Source organism: Colobus angolensis, unplaced genomic scaffold (genome assembly GCF_000951035.1).
Source record: "Colobus angolensis palliatus isolate OR3802 unplaced genomic scaffold, Cang.pa_1.0 Scaffold186, whole genome shotgun sequence".
NCBI lineage: Eukaryota > Metazoa > Chordata > Mammalia > Primates > Cercopithecidae > Colobus > Colobus angolensis.
The window spans coordinates 2465435-2482842 of record NW_012114999.1 but is presented as its reverse complement, the minus strand read 5'-3'; the positions used below and the strand labels follow the sequence as shown (position 1 = coordinate 2482842).

The 17408-nt window shown below is 33.2% G+C and overlaps 1 protein-coding gene across 2 annotated transcripts in view; it reads right to left on the bottom strand.

The window, feature by feature from the left end:
* The window catches only part of FNBP1L (formin binding protein 1-like), a 49531-nt gene that overhangs the window by 11850 nt on the left and 20273 nt on the right, over nucleotides 1-17408 (bottom strand). The window contains exons 5-10 of one of the 2 annotated variants that reach the window (XM_011940005.1): nucleotides 14366-14470; nucleotides 13295-13423; nucleotides 11104-11250; nucleotides 9230-9433; nucleotides 7651-7809; nucleotides 3086-3100 (exon numbers count right to left, since the gene is read on the bottom strand). In XM_011940005.1, coding sequence (XP_011795395.1) covers nucleotides 3086-3100; nucleotides 7651-7809; nucleotides 9230-9433; nucleotides 11104-11250; nucleotides 13295-13423; nucleotides 14366-14470 — 759 coding nt within the window. The remainder of the gene's footprint in view (nucleotides 1-3085; nucleotides 3101-7650; nucleotides 7810-9229; nucleotides 9434-11103; nucleotides 11251-13294; nucleotides 13424-14365; nucleotides 14471-17408) is intronic. The other variant, XM_011940006.1, reaches the window with a different exon arrangement.

Genomic DNA, 17408 nt, shown 5'->3' with positions numbered 1-17408 from the left:
GTTTTTAAGTAGTTAAGTTCGAGTATATCCTCAAATATCCATTAACAGTTAGAACTTAATGTCACAGAATGAAATTATAGACCTTCCTCCCTCAGAAAAGATCTGCTGATACCACTGTCAAACTCAAAAACACTGGTGTAAGATAACATTTTTCATATCCTTAATTTATATTGGGTTCTGTACACACCAGTTTTTCTTTAAAAAAGGAAAAGAAAAAGAAAGAAAAAATTCATAATGTTTTAAAAAAGTTATTTAGGAAAAGCAATGTGCAGCAAATATCGCACAAGAGTTTCTGAACTGAATGAACGGTACAACTCATCAGTTTTAAGAAACCTCTAGACTTGTTCTGTAATCTTTAATAGACTGAAAACTCCATGTAAAAACATATAAGCAGGCTTACTTAAAGTTTACCTCCTTTTTTTTTAATTTTTCTATATTGAAAAAATTCTTAAGTGGGAAGAAAAATCTCTATAGGTTAATTTTTGAGATACATATCTAGTAAATACCAAACAGTTATCAAAAGAAAAAAATTTCTCAACCTCAAAGTTGTAATCCACCTTCCTCCCTGCTCTGTCCTCTAAACCCCTAGTTGGTTTGTCATATTTTCTATCTTCCATGCTGCTTTCTTCTTCAGAATGGTAGCTAATAATAAATCTGGGAGGGGATTTCAGCCTTCTAAAACTAGGCCCCTACAAAAATAACTTATGAATATCTATAATCTGTGAAAAACAAATAATAAGCAAATACTTTTAAGTTTTACAGTTGTAAAATTCTACCTACAAACTTATTAAAAATAATAATAATAAGGTGACACATATTTAAGCTTCTCTGTCCAGGGCTCATAGCTCTAATTGCCTGAGGTTTTTTTTTTTTTTTTTTCCCTTCTTAGAATTACACTTACCTTGCATCTCTGTGACTATATGTGAAAAACATGACTATGACTATATAGTGTAAAATATGACTATTTTAACTGGGCCTGGTAGACTCATTATGTAGGATACACAAATGATTACAAAAACGTGACTACTACATGGTAATTTCTCATGATTTATGTAACAACATAATATTTAATGTAGTCTAAATTGCCAGAAGAGTGGTGGTTCATGCCTGGAATCCCACAACTTTGGGAGGCTGTAGTGGGAAGACTGCTTGAGCCCAGGAGTTTGAGATCAGCCTGGGCAACAACGGGAAACCCCGTCTCTACTAAAAATGAAAAAATTAGCCAGGCGTGGTGGTGGGCACCTGTAATCCCAGCTACTCATGAGGTCGAGGCAGGAGAATCACTTGAACCCAGGAGGCAGAGGTTGCAGTGAGCCAAAATCGCGCCACTGCATTCCAACCTGGGAGACAAGAGCGAGACTCCATCTTTAAAAAGAAAAAAAAAAAAAAGGAAAGAAAAAAGCATATAAATATTCAGTTTGTTAAAGTGATGCTAAAAGGAGCTCTCAAAACAAGTACATTCTTGCTCTTTGGGCCACTTATGCCTGTAACATATGCTAAATAGCTTTATTTCACCATGTGTAAGAATGAGTCACTTACTTTCAGAAAAGAGAAAACTCACTCCTAGGATGAGCTATATTAAATGTAACATTTAATTAATAACAGAATCCCTAGTCTCTTTCCCCAGTGGCCTGTACATTATGGATATTCAACAAGCTTGCTGGAAAAACGCAGGGGATCCTAAGTATTTTTTATTTTTTTTCATTTACCAATCACTAGAAACAAGGATCTCAATCAACCCAATCTGACCTAAATAAATCAACAGTGAAATTTCCTTTGCTGATTTCCTTTAGATTTACTGGTTAATTTGTAACATAAATTTGTCGTATTTTATCTAATTTGGAGTTGAAGGTTTTTTGTAGAGACAGGGTCTCATTCTGTTGCCCACAATGGAATGCAGTTGAGTGATCTTAGCTCTCATGGCTCACTATAGCCTCAAACTCCTGGGCTCAATCAATCCTCCCGCCTTAGCCTCCCAAATAGCTGGGATTACAGACAAGGAGTACAAGTTTTGAAAACTAGTATATATGTGCCAAAAATAAACTTCCTAATTTATATTTTTAAAAATATTTCTAAAAATCTTGAAAAATCATTGAATAAGATGAAGAAATGCATGTCAACATACTGTGGGTTTTTTGTTGTTAAAATTATGATAAACTCACAATAACCTACAAGTAAATCTGCCAGAATTCCACGTATCCCTTAACAAACCCTGTTCTCCAATTTATGAACAGTAAATACTGAGGCATTTACATTTTGAATATCCCATTTGATATTAGAACCCTATTCTTACATAGAATATGAGAATTAAACTTAACTTTATTTCCTATGGATGTTCAGAAGACCTCTGGGGCATTTAACAACCTCTCTTACTACAAAGGAATTTATAAAAGGCTGATTCCAACAGTGTAAAAAAAGAGTAATCTATTTTTCAATAGCTTCCTACACAATAATTTTGGGGTTAGTTCCTAATGTAGATCCATTAATTTGTTTGAAATAAACATACCAAGGAACATCCCAAACCCATATACACCTTCTCTGCCGCCACCCCCGCTGCCTGCCAAACACACACAGGATATTTATCATTTGTGCTTCTATTCTCCTTCAATAGTACAGAAGAACCAAGGACTAACTCCATAATGATACTAGTAGGAAATTTTTCTTTCTTTCTGGAAAAATCTAATGATTCTGGTGATAAAACTACAAATCAAATGTATATGATTTTTTTAAAGGCTATTAAGTAAAATAATATTTGCTAAATTTTCCTTCTGCATAACAAACTGTGGCTCTACCACGTAATCTTTAAAAAATGTTTAACCACAATTTTACCCTCTTCTGTAACATGACAAGGACTCCATTCAATGACATTTAAGAACTTAATGGGTTGATGACAATTAACCACATTATTTTCTAATCTTATGACATCAAGAGTACTGGCATATGCTGGACTATGAAACTATAAAAAGAAAAAACACACAAGGTGAAAACGTGGGATGTAATTTACCACTTGCTTTGAATTAAACAAAACAATGTTTTGAGATTACTTAATGTTGGCACAGTATATAGATCAGCACATAAGGCTTACCATCTTCACCGACCACTGAATAGTTCAATGGAAAACAGAAAGAAATGGTAAATTATTCACAGGAAACCATAATACAGAAGATGCAATAGCCTATTCTTTTTTACAATACTAAAATAGATCACATACATTTCACAATCCAAACAATTATGCCAGAAAAACCATTTTAAGCACATTTTGGAAAAGCAAATTACTTGCAAAAAAAAAAAAAAGCATACACTGATAATGGGCAGATATTTTCTATGTTTAACTAAAACAAAAATAAACATTCTATCTGTAATCATGCATTTTCTTTTAAAGTGAATTTTATGTAAGTGGATTTCACTTCTATAGCAGTTTATTCTCAAATTACTAACATTTGAAAAGTTGAATATGAGCTCTAAGATTAGACATTTAAAAATAAATCTTACGTGAAATATTAAAAAAATAGAATGTTCTTTCCAGTGCATTAAAGAAAACACTATTATCTACATTTTTATAGTTCAAAGTACTGTTTGAATTTAAATATACCATGGTTAGGTGAGGGTAACATTTTTACTTTCATTTTAAGATCTTTTTAAATGTAGAGATACATTAAAAACACATTATTTTCAAAATAGTAAGTTATCCAGATTCAAGTTTCCCATACACATTTCCTACTATATACAAATATATAGGTTGAATTTTGCTTTAAAAATATAGCTTCTATTTTTCAGGTTTTATTTTAAAATCCATATGCTTGAACAACACTAAAAACATAACTTCAATTTTTAGAAAATTGATTAAAATGTATTCTTTCTGAAAATATGAAATGACACAGATTCTGAAGAGACCAACCATAGTGCTCTTATACAATAACAATACTTTGTATATATATGTGTGTGTATACGTAGACATGAATATGGATATGGATATATCTCCCACATTCTGTGGGTCAGTAGGATTCTCCAACTGGCATAGCATCTATCTAGCATCCCAACTACACACACACACACACATACACACACACGGTGACCCAGAATATGCAAAGTTAATCTTCACATTCATTTCAATTGGTGAGCAGCCTCTAAAATTTTTACTTTTCCCTATTTTCTAAATCATGATGCTTTAAGAGAAGGTGCTGGGGAGATGTCAGGTAAAAAATTCACATTAAAAATATGAATGAATTTTAATAAATAATCTGACAAAAATATCTACCCCTTATCTCTGATGAGTTGGTCACTGCTATGCATTATCTTTCCAAATTAAGTTTAACATTCTTTAGACTGTCAGTATTTTTGAGAAACAAAAACCACAATTTACTTTGCTATGAAAAAACTCCTGGTAAGGAAATAAAAAGGTTTAAAGAAAGATATTCATGGTCTTTCAAAAATGTTATTAAATGAAATTACATACAGGACAAGCAACAAAACGTTTAAAGTATCTGAATTTGACTTATCTGTTGATAATTTTCACCAGCGAAATTTCTAAGTGATGCAAATTATCTTTCCAATTTCTATATTAATCTTTTAGAGAAAGCATTAAGATAATTACAGTTGAAATATCAAATTTTTTAGCTGTTTGTTAATCTAGTCTTACTATCAATTGGAAATCTCATAATTAGATTTGGGGATATACAAAACTCAAGTTCTTTGTAAAAATAGTAGACATATATTCTGTGTAAGGTTTTAAACTAATACATGTTCCACACAAAAATATCTTATACTCATATACAATTATATACTCATAAACTAGAAAATTTCATATACTCAACTACATTTAATAAACACAAGAGAGCTAAAAAGGAAATCATTTAGGCAATTAAAATTATTAGGTGTATTTCATTTTACATAGGACAAAATTTCATGAGAACTACTCTGGAGAGATAAAAGCTTAGAAAAAAGTCTCTGAAAGTCTATAAAGTCATAAATAATTCAGAGAGAAAACCTGGACTCACTGCTAATAACTTAAAAAATAGTATCCAATAAAACTCAAAGTTGCAACAGAGTAAAAATTATTAGTTTGTTTTTAAGTAGTTAAGTTCGAGTATATCCTCAAATATCCATTAACAGTTAGAACTTAATGTCACAGAATGAAATTATAGACCTTCCTCCCTCAGAAAAGATCTGCTGATACCACTGTCAAACTCAAAAACACTGGTGTAAGATAACATTTTTCATATCCTTAATTTATATTGGGTTCTGTACACACCAGTTTTTCTTTAAAAAAGGAAAAGAAAAAGAAAGAAAAAATTCATAATGTTTTAAAAAAGTTATTTAGGAAAAGCAATGTGCAGCAAATATCGCACAAGAGTTTCTGAACTGAATGAATGGTACAACTCATCAGTTTTAAGAAACCTCTAGACTTGTTCTGTAATCTTTAATAGACTGAAAACTCCATGTAAAAACATATAAGCAGGCTTACTTAAAGTTTACCTCCTTTTTTTTTAATTTTTCTATATTGAAAAAATTCTTAAGTGGGAAGAAAAATCTCTATAGGTTAATTTTTGAGATACATATCTAGTAAATACCAAACAGTTATCAAAAGAAAAAAATTTCTCAACCTCAAAGTTGTAATCCACCTTCCTCCCTGCTCTGTCCTCTAAACCCCTAGTTGGTTTGTCATATTTTCTATCTTCCATGCTGCTTTCTTCTTCAGAATGGTAGCTAATAATAAATCTGGGAGGGGATTTCAGCCTTCTAAAACTAGGCCCCTACAAAAATAACTTATGAATATCTATAATCTGTGAAAAACAAATAATAAGCAAATACTTTTAAGTTTTACAGTTGTAAAATTCTACCTACAAACTTATTAAAAATAATAATAATAAGGTGACACATATTTAAGCTTCTCTGTCCAGGGCTCATAGCTCTAATTGCCTGAGGTTTTTTTTTTTTTTTTTTCCCTTCTTAGAATTACACTTACCTTGCATCTCTGTGACTATATGTGAAAAACATGACTATGACTATATAGTGTAAAATATGACTATTTTAACTGGGCCTGGTAGACTCATTATGTAGGATACACAAATGATTACAAAAACGTGACTACTACATGGTAATTTCTCATGATTTATGTAACAACATAATATTTAATGTAGTCTAAATTGCCAGAAGAGTGGTGGTTCATGCCTGGAATCCCACAACTTTGGGAGGCTGTAGTGGGAAGACTGCTTGAGCCCAGGAGTTTGAGATCAGCCTGGGCAACAACACATCTCTATAAAAAAAAATTAAAATTAAAATTAAAAATAAGTAATAAATAAACTGCCATAGAGAAGTAACATGGAAATGAGTTCTAGCCTCGTAACTGAGGCAACAGAAATCCCAAATATGATTTCTCAAAGTCTTTCAAACAAGGCTTCAGAGCTTTTGGAAGTGATTATAGGCATGCCTGTAGTTATAATACAGACTCATCCACGGGGACGTTTCAAAATGTCATCAATTACCTACCATCCACACATAGAATTAGGTAAAATAGATGCAAACAAGTTCATGTCCTTGAAGGAAAAAAGAATCCCAAAAAAAGACATAACACACTTGGACATTTCTGCTGCATTAGTTACATTAGTTAAGTTTGTCATAATGTTTTAAGGCAACATAGATATAATCTTGTCCCTAAACTAATATGTCTTGTTCCACAGGAGGCCAAAATGCAATCTGAAGACAAAAAGAAAGAAAAATAGAAGGGAAGGAGGAGAAAGAAGAGAGAAGAGAGGAGAAAGGAAGGGAGGGAAGGGTCTAAGAAGGAAGAACGAAACAACCTAACTTTAGATTATTGTTGTTAGGCTTCTTAGGGCACTGACAGACTGATTTCTCGTCTATGGGTTAACAAACCTATGTTTTTCAAATCTTCCAACAAATGCTCAAACAAATCTTATAAATGAGTCTAAATTACAGGCTATTAGTATTAAAAGCACACCCTGAAAATCAAACATAAACAAGAAAAATTACCTCACTAACACAGTAAAGTAACACTAATGTATTTATTAGCAGTATAACAGCTGTTGCTAAACAACAGTTTAGTAAACATTACTCAGTGATATCTAGTATTTTTGTAGGCTTTACAATTTACAATCTACCTTCTAATATATTATCTCAATTTGATCTACAACAATCTTGATATTTAAAATGCCTATCTTTAACTTTTTTAACTATTGGAAACTGTTTATACATCTGAAAATAAGCAGGGCAATTAAAATTGAACTTGACATTTTATTGTCGACAAAATAATACTTTATAAAATTGGCAGGTGAAGTCAGCATTGGTGACAAATTATTACAAGAGTAACTCCAGTGACAAATTACTGAAAGTCTTAAAAATGTAAATACATTACAAGACAATGGTGAACATATGATTTCACATAAACAAAAAAATAGCTAAAAATATGATTGTACCCAGCACCCTCTTTATAATACCATTCTTTTATGGTTGAGCATTTCAAATGTTATAAAGAGGAGTTGTTTTTAACTTGAGGGCAGCTATTCTTAATTCTGTGGTGTTTTTAAACTGTGTATTTATAGGAGAGAGCCTTATAATGAGGGTGGAGAGTATTAAAAGCCACACTACACACACAATAGGCCATCATGCATTTTAACCCATTATTAAACTTACCCCTCTTTTGAGGCTTCTGAAAGAAGGAATTCTGGGCTTCCCTGTTTTTATTTCATTCATACAATAATGCACGGGCTCAATGGAGAATGTGAGAAACTGGGACCCATTAGGAGTACTGGATGTGAATAAACTAGTAGGGGTTAAGGGTGGGGACTGTGGCTAATATGGAAATAAAGAAAGGAATCAATAAGCCAAATGTGCATAGTTTTTTCCTAAATGAAAATTCTATTTTTGGCAACATACTTTTCACAAAATAAATCTCAAATAAAGTTTTCTGTAAAAATATTATGAGAAAGTAAACATAGTTCTGCCCAAAACTATCATTTAAAAAAATCAAATTTACTTTTTAAAATGTACCATTTCACTTGATTACTTTTTACATTGGACAAATTAAAAATACAGAGTACACACATTATATTGTCAAAGAAAGCAATATGGCCTAGATTTTAAAATTCTCTTCTAATTTCTAGAATATTAGCACTACCATGGTATTTGTCAAGAAATAAAGCTGGCAGCTACACCTAAAGTTATCTAAATAGGTAATGTCACACATAAAATATTAAAACTATAACTGATTATCAAAAATAGGCAAAAAAATTTTCATTACATTAATGGCTTTCCTCTCAGGCTGTTTCTATTTCATCCTTATTTCACCTTGTTAATTCCAGTATTCCTTCCGTATTTAAGCTCTTCTAGCTACCTTGATCTGACTAAAACAGGTCTCACCTCTCAACTTTCTGACTGGACAATATTATTAAAAGCATAAATAAAGCATGAGTTAATTATAATTGTGCTTTTAAAGATATAGGTATATTATAATGAGTTAAATTTTAATTTTATCTACACTCATATGCCATGATCAAAAACTGAATTAAAATAATCAAGTATACTTTAATAAATATAGTGCATCAGATTAAAAGTATTTCTCTATTCTCCTCGCTAATAAGACACTACTACACCCACTTAATTGATAAGAAAGACAAAGCACCTATCTATTTCATTTGCTCACATGCTGACCTAGATCTATCTAAAATAAAGAGCACATCAGAAGGCGGGTTCTAACAAGAAGTCAAAGGTGAGATTCTCTTACCAAACTAGAAATTGTTTTAAACTTCAATTAACCAAGAAGACTGAACTCTTCCCATTAAAAACTCATATGGATGATAAAAATAATTTTAGTAGTATGATCTATCAAACCTAATTTGACATGTATTACGGCTGTGGTCAATCATTCATTCCATTTGAGAATTGCAATTTTAGTGGTATTTTAGTTAGATCATGTTTCCTTAAAAATTCTGATGGAAACTACATACAAATGAAACTTCAAAAGCATATAATTTAACTAGATATTAACAACTTTGTTAATACTCTGACCCATTATTAAGTGATAATCAAATGTTAAATCCATAAATAACTGTTACTATTAAGGTATTTGTAATATAAGTGAAAGGTTAACTGAATCATTCAAATTGAAAATATTTATTCTCCATTAATGGTAAATCATTTTCCATTCAATACCTACATTGTTTTAGTTGGTACACTTAAACTGATTAGCATGTAAGAATTTTATGACTTTTACCTTTGGTTTCTTTCCAAAGAGCCACAATTTGCCCTTGGCTTTTCCTACTGTAGTTTTGGCATCCATCTTCCCACTCTCCTGTTTGGATGCACTGATAGTCCCATCAGAAATGGTTCTATATATATGTTGACTGTAATCTTCAAATGGAAAGTCTCCTGGAGGTTCAAAACCAGATTTGAAGGAGTCTACCACCATTTGAGAGTCCTACACAAAAGAAACTAAGTTTTAAAACTGTTTCACTTGCTCATAATTCTACATTAGCTTTCATACCTTTATTCAGTATAAGAAAACAACAAATATAAGTTTAAATAAATAATTCCACAGTAATCATTAAAGTAAATAATTTATTCCCATAAATGTGTAACAAACTCAAAATACTTTAATCTCAATATACTTGCAAATTACCACTTATTTAATTTATAATATTCATAAAATGTTTTTACTTGGCAGCTTTAATGACCTGAAATTCATCTGAAGACTACTTAGATGAAAAAGACCTAACTGATAAAAAGAATACAGAAAGAGGTTATTATCAAGTAGAAATGTTGAGAAGTTTCAAAGGAAAAAGGCTTTTTGCTTTAAAAGACAGATGCCAACAAAGAAGCTAATCTTTGAAGTGAGGAAAGAACATCTAACTGTAAAAGAGAGTAAAAGATGAGTAGGAAAAGCTTTCTAACTCATCCAACATGGGAAAAGATAAATAAATTAAATACATACTGTGGAACATTAACAGAGCAACAGGGAAGAAATCTCATAAACACTACTGAGTACAAAAAACGTTTGAAAGTAAAGTTTAATACCATGTACTTAAAATTTTTAAACTCACATAAATGTTGTTTTTAGATATACATACCTCTGCCTGAATGCTTTACTGACATCTTAAACTCATTATTTTCAGAGTATCTCTACAAACTCCTCCCCACCCCTAACAACAACCTCTCCTATTCTGTTGCCTATTTCTGTTAACAGTACATTTTGCCCTTCATTTAGTCAAAAGTCATCCTTAAAAGTCATAGCTTACTTTTGTCAGTAATGCTACCCTCAGCAATCATTTGCTTAGGGTAATTAAAGAGAAAAGGGCTCTAATGATACTGTATAAACCTGTATCCAGTCACACTGAAATAATATATACACTTTGGAATTTCCAGTTAAAGAAGCCAAAAACCCTCTTTTCTAAATTTAAGAATTCTATTAGCTGTTACAGAAAGGATCCTCACTAATATAATATCTACTTCATAGGTTCATTAAGACTAAAATATGTGGCACATATCTGATATCCTCCAAACACCAGTTCTCTTCTCTTGCCACTGCTTTTCCTCAGTTTCTGCCAACCATGTTTTTTGATCACTCAATTAACATTTACTGAGATAAAAGATCCCTAGTCCTTAATCAAGATACAATGTGATTACCTATATTTCCTCAAGGGGAGGCAGCCTATGCTGTTTCATCTGCATATAATGCCTCCTTCCTCCTCCTCCTCATGGGTCATCACTCCATATGCTACCCACATTTCTTGATCCAGCTCAAGTGCTAAAGGCAACTCTGACCACGTCCTTCTCTAAATTTTCACTAAACAAATTGTATAACACAATTTGTAACCACAGTTCCTAGGTTAGACTCTTTGATAAGAACTGAAAACTTAGTGGGAGAAGAAGGGAGTTAGAAATCTTTTTTTTTTTTAAAGAAAGAATTAGAACTTTTGCATTTAGAATGAACTTAGAACTCAAAGGAATCTATTGCAAGACATTATTCTACAGAACATAATTTAGAATCACACATCAGATTACTTTATCCCTTTCTCAACTCATTTCACTAACTTAAACTGCACACCTAAACCAAACAGATGCATTCAAAGATAATTATGTAGCACTTACTCTTCTTTCATCAACAGATTTTGCTGCAAGAATCATTCCTTCCAAACATTTTGAAATGATAGGAATAACTTTGCGTTCTGAGTCAGCAAATCCTCTGTAACACTCACTGAGTTTAATAGTCCTTCGTTCATCCATTTCTTGTAGTTGCTAATAATCAAGAATTTTTTAAAAAAGAGAAAACTGAATTTTTCAATCATTCTAAAGGAGATCAATTAGTAATTCCCCACCAAAAAGTTACGCTGTTGTTAATATCTTTTAACAAGTGCTACTGACTTGTAATACTTAAAACCTGAGGCATAGTAAACAGCAAAATAAATTAAAAAAAAAATAGTAAGGCTCTTAATATTGTTTTCCTAAAACCAGGTGACACTGGGATTCCAGCCTTCTAAAAGGATCCCTTACTGGCTATCAGCTCCCTGCCCCATCCTACTGCCACCTTTTACTCTTCAATTAGAGTATTTCTTGTTTATGCTTCCAGGAAACATTTCATTTGATGACAAAATTCTGGTGCTTTTTAAAAAAACTTTTTATTTTTATTTTTATTTTTGGCAATTGGCCCATAACATATACAAGTCTGAGACTTTTTTTTTTTTTTTGAGGCAGAGTCTTGCTCTGTCGCCAGACTGGATGGAGTGCAGTGGTGTGATCTTGGCTCACTGCAACCTCCACCTCCTGGGTTCAAGCAATTCTCCTGCCTCAGCCTCTCGAGTAGCTGGGACTACAGGCACGTGCCACCATGCCCAGCTAATTTTTGTACTTTTTAGTAGAGATGATGTTTCACCATGTTGGCCAGGATGGTCTCCATCTCTTGAACTCGTGACCCGCCTGCCTCGGCCTCCCAAAGTGCTGGGATTACAGGCGTGAGCCACCGCCCCCGGCCAAGTCTGACACTTCTAACCTCAAGTTTATTCAGGATACTTTGGTAAGACCTGGCTGGACCAACAGTCCCTACTCATTGTTTATCAACAGGTACCCAGACCTACTGTAGTGTACGGCTCAGAGCTGGGAATATATGAGGAAAAACGGGAAGTCACAAGCTCAAAGTGGCACATACAGAATCCTCACAACTGAAAATTCACTGGCACATGCCACTAGGAAATATGTTGGAACACATGAAGTCCAACAACTTAAAGGCTTTTTTTTTTTTACATATCCTATTTGCCAGCACTGACCTTTCTGTTCGTTGAAAGCAGTTACACTGCTTGTGTCCCCAGACTCCCACAGCCTGGGACTTTGAGACCTGCATTTTCACAGAAGAATTGCTCCATAGAAAGGTCCAAATGTAAGTATCAGGCCCAAAACACAAAAGGCAGTTTATCTCCGATTTATGGTTTCCCCAGAATATGGAGACTTAACTATTAAGCCTAGAAAAGCATCACAGTGAAGACTGGCAGGCTTGGTCCTCTGGATTCAGTGACCAGAATTCTGGTCCCCACTCCAGTTCACCAACTCTCACTGTGCTTCCTTTGTATTTCCAACTCGCCTTATAAAGAGGAAAAAGTGTACCTAGGCTGACATTCTTCCCATGTAAGCTCTGCGTTTTGAGATACTACCTCATCAACACTGTTTTACCAAATCCCTTTTCTGTAATTTCTCTTCTTTCTAGAAAAGGCAATTAAATAATTTAATCCTCATGAAAATTCTGAGGTCTTTTTTACCTGAGGCTGTTTTGCAACTGTTATCATCAAGTGATGACAGACAGGATTTATAAGCAAGCTCAAAGTCTGAATTACATTTATCACCTAACAGAGTCAGCATGATAAGCAGGCAAAACCCACGCTAGCAAATACATTTTGTAAGATTTATTTCTGCCATCTAGACTGATGCCAAAGACTCTGGTTTGGTATAAAAAAGCTACATCTCAATTCTAGGTGAACAGATTACAATATACAAATGCAATTAATTATTCTTTGTCATGTCAAAACAATTATACAGTATTTAAATGTATCTTACAAATGTCATGTTTAAGTAAACTGTTTATAACACTAATAGTAGATATGTAGGAAAATGTATGACTTAAAAGTTAGAAAAAACTTGTTTTCAAATCTATAATCATAAAGGAATCTCTCATCACTAACCTTGATGACTAGTGAATCTAGAAAGATTCTGATGTCTAAGATTTACAAGTTTTATATTTAAACACCAGCTCTTCCAACTCTAAAACTAGATTAACTTCATATCTAAGATTTACCTTGTAAATCTGAGGAATCACTACATAAAAATGTTTGTGTTGTTCTCCATTAAAGTTTTGTAATTGTGCAGCATATTCATTTTTATTTTCATCAGCCATATGCGTCCGCAGATTCAACTGCTGTTTGGCCTAGGGGCAAATTGGTCGAAATTATTACCAAGAACAACAACAAAATCACAACAATTCACTTTTCTGAAAATTATACTAAAACTCGATTTTATCAATGGAGAAGCCAACACCTGACATCAAAAGAATAATGAAGTGGCATGACTCTTTTGAACTATTAATACCATTTAAAATATAAGGAGACACTTGCAGATCTTAGTGTCAGAGCGGTCTCCTTATTACAATATTCTTCCCTCCCTCATTACAATAGTATTCTCTGATAGCAATAAGCGACTCTAATATAGACTCTCCTTACCAAATCCAGATAAAAAAATAAACAGATGAAAACATTATAGTTTGAAACAGTGTGCTTTTAATCAGAAGAGAAAAACAGGTAGCTTTAGGAATATTTTCATATTGTTAAAAAAGTTAACAGTAAAACATTTCTTTATGATCCACCTATATCCAACTAAAATATGGAACTTAAATCACAGTGAAACTAAATAATAATATGATTTTTGAATAATGCAACATTCAACAGTGTTTCCACCTATGTGCAGAACCACAGATACTTTAAGGAATGCTTATTTAAGGAAAATAGTTCTGTTCCTCTTGATCTCCTGTACAAAGTCAAATTACAACAGTTATTCTCTAACTAATTAGTTATTACCCCATCAACACATCTTAGCTTTCTAACCTATCTTGGAATAGGACAAAAACTCAATCCCAGTAGCAACTACATCTTTCCTCTAAATTTGAATGCAGCTAAGATATTGTAATAAACTAACACATATTGCTTTCTCAGACCAATACATACCATTTAAAGTTGGCAAATATTTGTATATTTTAGACTTAGATACAGTGTATCTCTTGAATAAATTCTAATACTGTACTGATGCAAATGTCGTGACTACTTTCCTTATGCAAATAATAATATTTTGACATTAAAGTTGGAGTATTTCTTACCTTTTCAACATCTGCCTTGGTTGCATTAGTATCATTATCCAATCTTTCATAACTCTGTTGTGCCTTTTCTGCCTCTCTACATTCTCTTTCAAACTTCTTTTTACTCTGTTAAAAAAGATTAAAATATCACACCGAGAAAATAAAATTATGCTAACTTCATTTAAGAAATAACTTTAGATAGCATTAGGAGAAACAACTAACACAGAGGATGGGTTGATGGGTGCAGCAAACCACCATGGAACATGTATACCTATGTAACAAACCTGCACGTTCTGCACGTGTATCCCAGAACTTAAAGTATAATACTTTTAAAAAGAGAAAAAAAAATAACTTTAAAATGTGCCAATGCGTATTGTGCGGAAATGAACTGCGCGCTAAGTAAAATTTGTCCTTTCTAAATTAGAAAATAACTTTTACTATTACAACCAATCCACATTCCTTGAATATCAGACATTACAGACTATGAAGAAAAAAAAATAGGCATGACTGAGTTAATATTTACTATGCATCTCGTTCAAAAAATGTGTGTTTTATACTTTTTATTATAAAAAATATAAGTCCTCATCTTCAGGAGGACTTTTTTGGTTTGGTGTTTTTGGTTCAGTTGGTTTGGGCATTTGTTTTTACATTTTTTTGGTGAGACCCAATGTAGCTTGGGATATGGAGTGTCCCTCCAAAGTGGTTTTATATTGTTTTTTTTCCAGGTGTCCCACGAAGACCATCAGCCCAGACCCCAAATCTTTTTAAATTTTATTTCATTCAAATTATTATGACTTTGTAAAAGCTATTCACAACTGAGCCATATAAAATATATGTCATATTATATTTCCTTTCCTACATAATTTTTTGAAATTCTGGAGTTAATACATGTCTTCATTTTTTCAATTTGCTTAGTTTCCAATGCACTTATCTCTAATTCAACCCCAGTTTTTTCTAGTTCTTTAAATCTGTCTGCAGTTAATTCTAACACATTAGGAATTCTATTGATTTTATTTTCTTGATAAATCTCTCCCAAAGGCTTCTAAACTTGCTGAAATTTGAACTCATTACCAACTAGGCCTAATGCGTACTTGTTACCTTAGCGTTTCCTTCCCCCATCAACCTGTGGATTCATTTCACCTCTATCTTTGTTTGGATCTCCTATTTCCTAGTTTTATGCTTTTTCCTTTCTTGATTCACTTCCTCATTTTGCTACAACACATTCAGCAGCAGCCTCCTAAAAGGTCTGCAGGAGATAACTGAATCTCCATGGCTAAAAATGCCTTTACTATCATTTTTAATCAACAAAATTTGGCTGGATTTAGACTCTAAGTTGGAAATCATTTTCCTTCAAAAACTTAAGAAGTATTGCTCCACTATTATTCTGGCTTCCTGTGTGACTATCCTGTCTAGTCCATTCTGATTCCTGATCCATTGTATAAACCATGTTTATTTGTTGGGGTTTTTTCTCCCTGGAGGGTGGTAGAATCTTCTCTCTCTCCAAAGTGTTCTGAAATTTCAAGAGATGTGGACCCACTGTGCCAAGCACCTAGGATATCCTTTCCATCTAGAAATTCATGTCTTTCAGTTCTGGGAAAACTTTCTTGAGTTACTTTTGTCCTTTTTTGTTTTTCTCTTTTCTAGTATGTTTATTATTTTGGAAATGAACCTACTGGATGAGTCTTCGAATTTTCCATATTTTCAATGTCTATCATTTTGCTCTACTGGGGTATTTACTGAACTTTATATATCATTTTTTTCTAGTGGGCTTTTTTTTCTACTATCATAAAGTTATTTTTTGTTCTTTATATGTTTCTTTTAAAATAATACCTTATTCTTATTTCATGGATGTAAAATTTTCTCTATTCCCTTTGAGAATATTAGCTAACAGCTGCAGGTATTTTCCTTGTTTGTTTTTGCATTTTAATTTTCATTTCCTTTCACAGTCACATTGACTTCTTTCCTGCATATTAGTTCTGGTCTCTGATGTGCACATTAGATGGCTTCTTTAAATATCCGGGGATCCTTGGATATCTGCTCTTATTTAAAAAGCTGTTGAAAGCTTCACAGATGGGGCTTTATGGATCATGATATTTTCCTCCAGGGTGACATGGCCAGGTAGTTTGTTTCCTTGGAAAAACCTGGCATCAGTTTTTTTTTTTTTTTTTTTTTTTGAGGTGGAGTCTCGCTCTGTCGCCCGGACTGGAGTGCAGTGGCCGGATCTCAGCTCACTGCAAGCTCCGCCTCCTGGGTTTACGCCATTCTCCTGCCTCAGCCTCCCGAGTAGCTGGGACTACAGGCGCCCGCCACCTCGCCCGGCTAGTTTTTGTATTTTTAGTAGAGACGGGGTTTCACCGTGTTAGCCAGGATGGTCTCGATCTCCTGACCTCGTGATCCGCCCGTCTCGGCCTCCCAAAGTGCTGGGATTACAGGCTTGAGCCACCGCGCCCGGCCGGCATCAGTTTTTATAAACTTTTTCTCCCTAACTGATTAGATTACCCTGAAAGACTTCCAATTTCTTGCCTGGAAAATTCATACCTTGCAACCTGTGCTCTGAGAATTCCTCAGAAGAAGCAGGCAGGGGATCTCAATATTTTGTATTTATCTAACCTCCTTTATCAAACGAGTTATAACCTGGAAATCCAAGCCCTTAGCAAGTACTAGGTCCAGGAAACCATTATACCTCAAACACCCTGTCGCCATTTTTCCAAATGCTACTGTATCAGCTCAGATACCTATTGCTCTGGGTTTGTTTACCCATGGTTCCTAGTAGTTAGCAATTTCCCTTTCTTTCAAGTAACTAAGAGTTTAAAATACAATTTAAAAATACAATAGCTGTTATATGGAGCCATTTGTAGTCAAAAAGATTTCTTAGTTCAGTTTGTAATATAGTTACAACCAGATAGGTCTATAACTACATCAAATAAATGCGCTCCAGAATTTTTTACAAATTTATTTAAATGTAGGCTCTATTCCATACAGGTATTTTGATTAGTATGACACACAAAATGAGATACTTGTAATTTACTCAAAGCCCCTAAAATATACAAATACTCATACATAA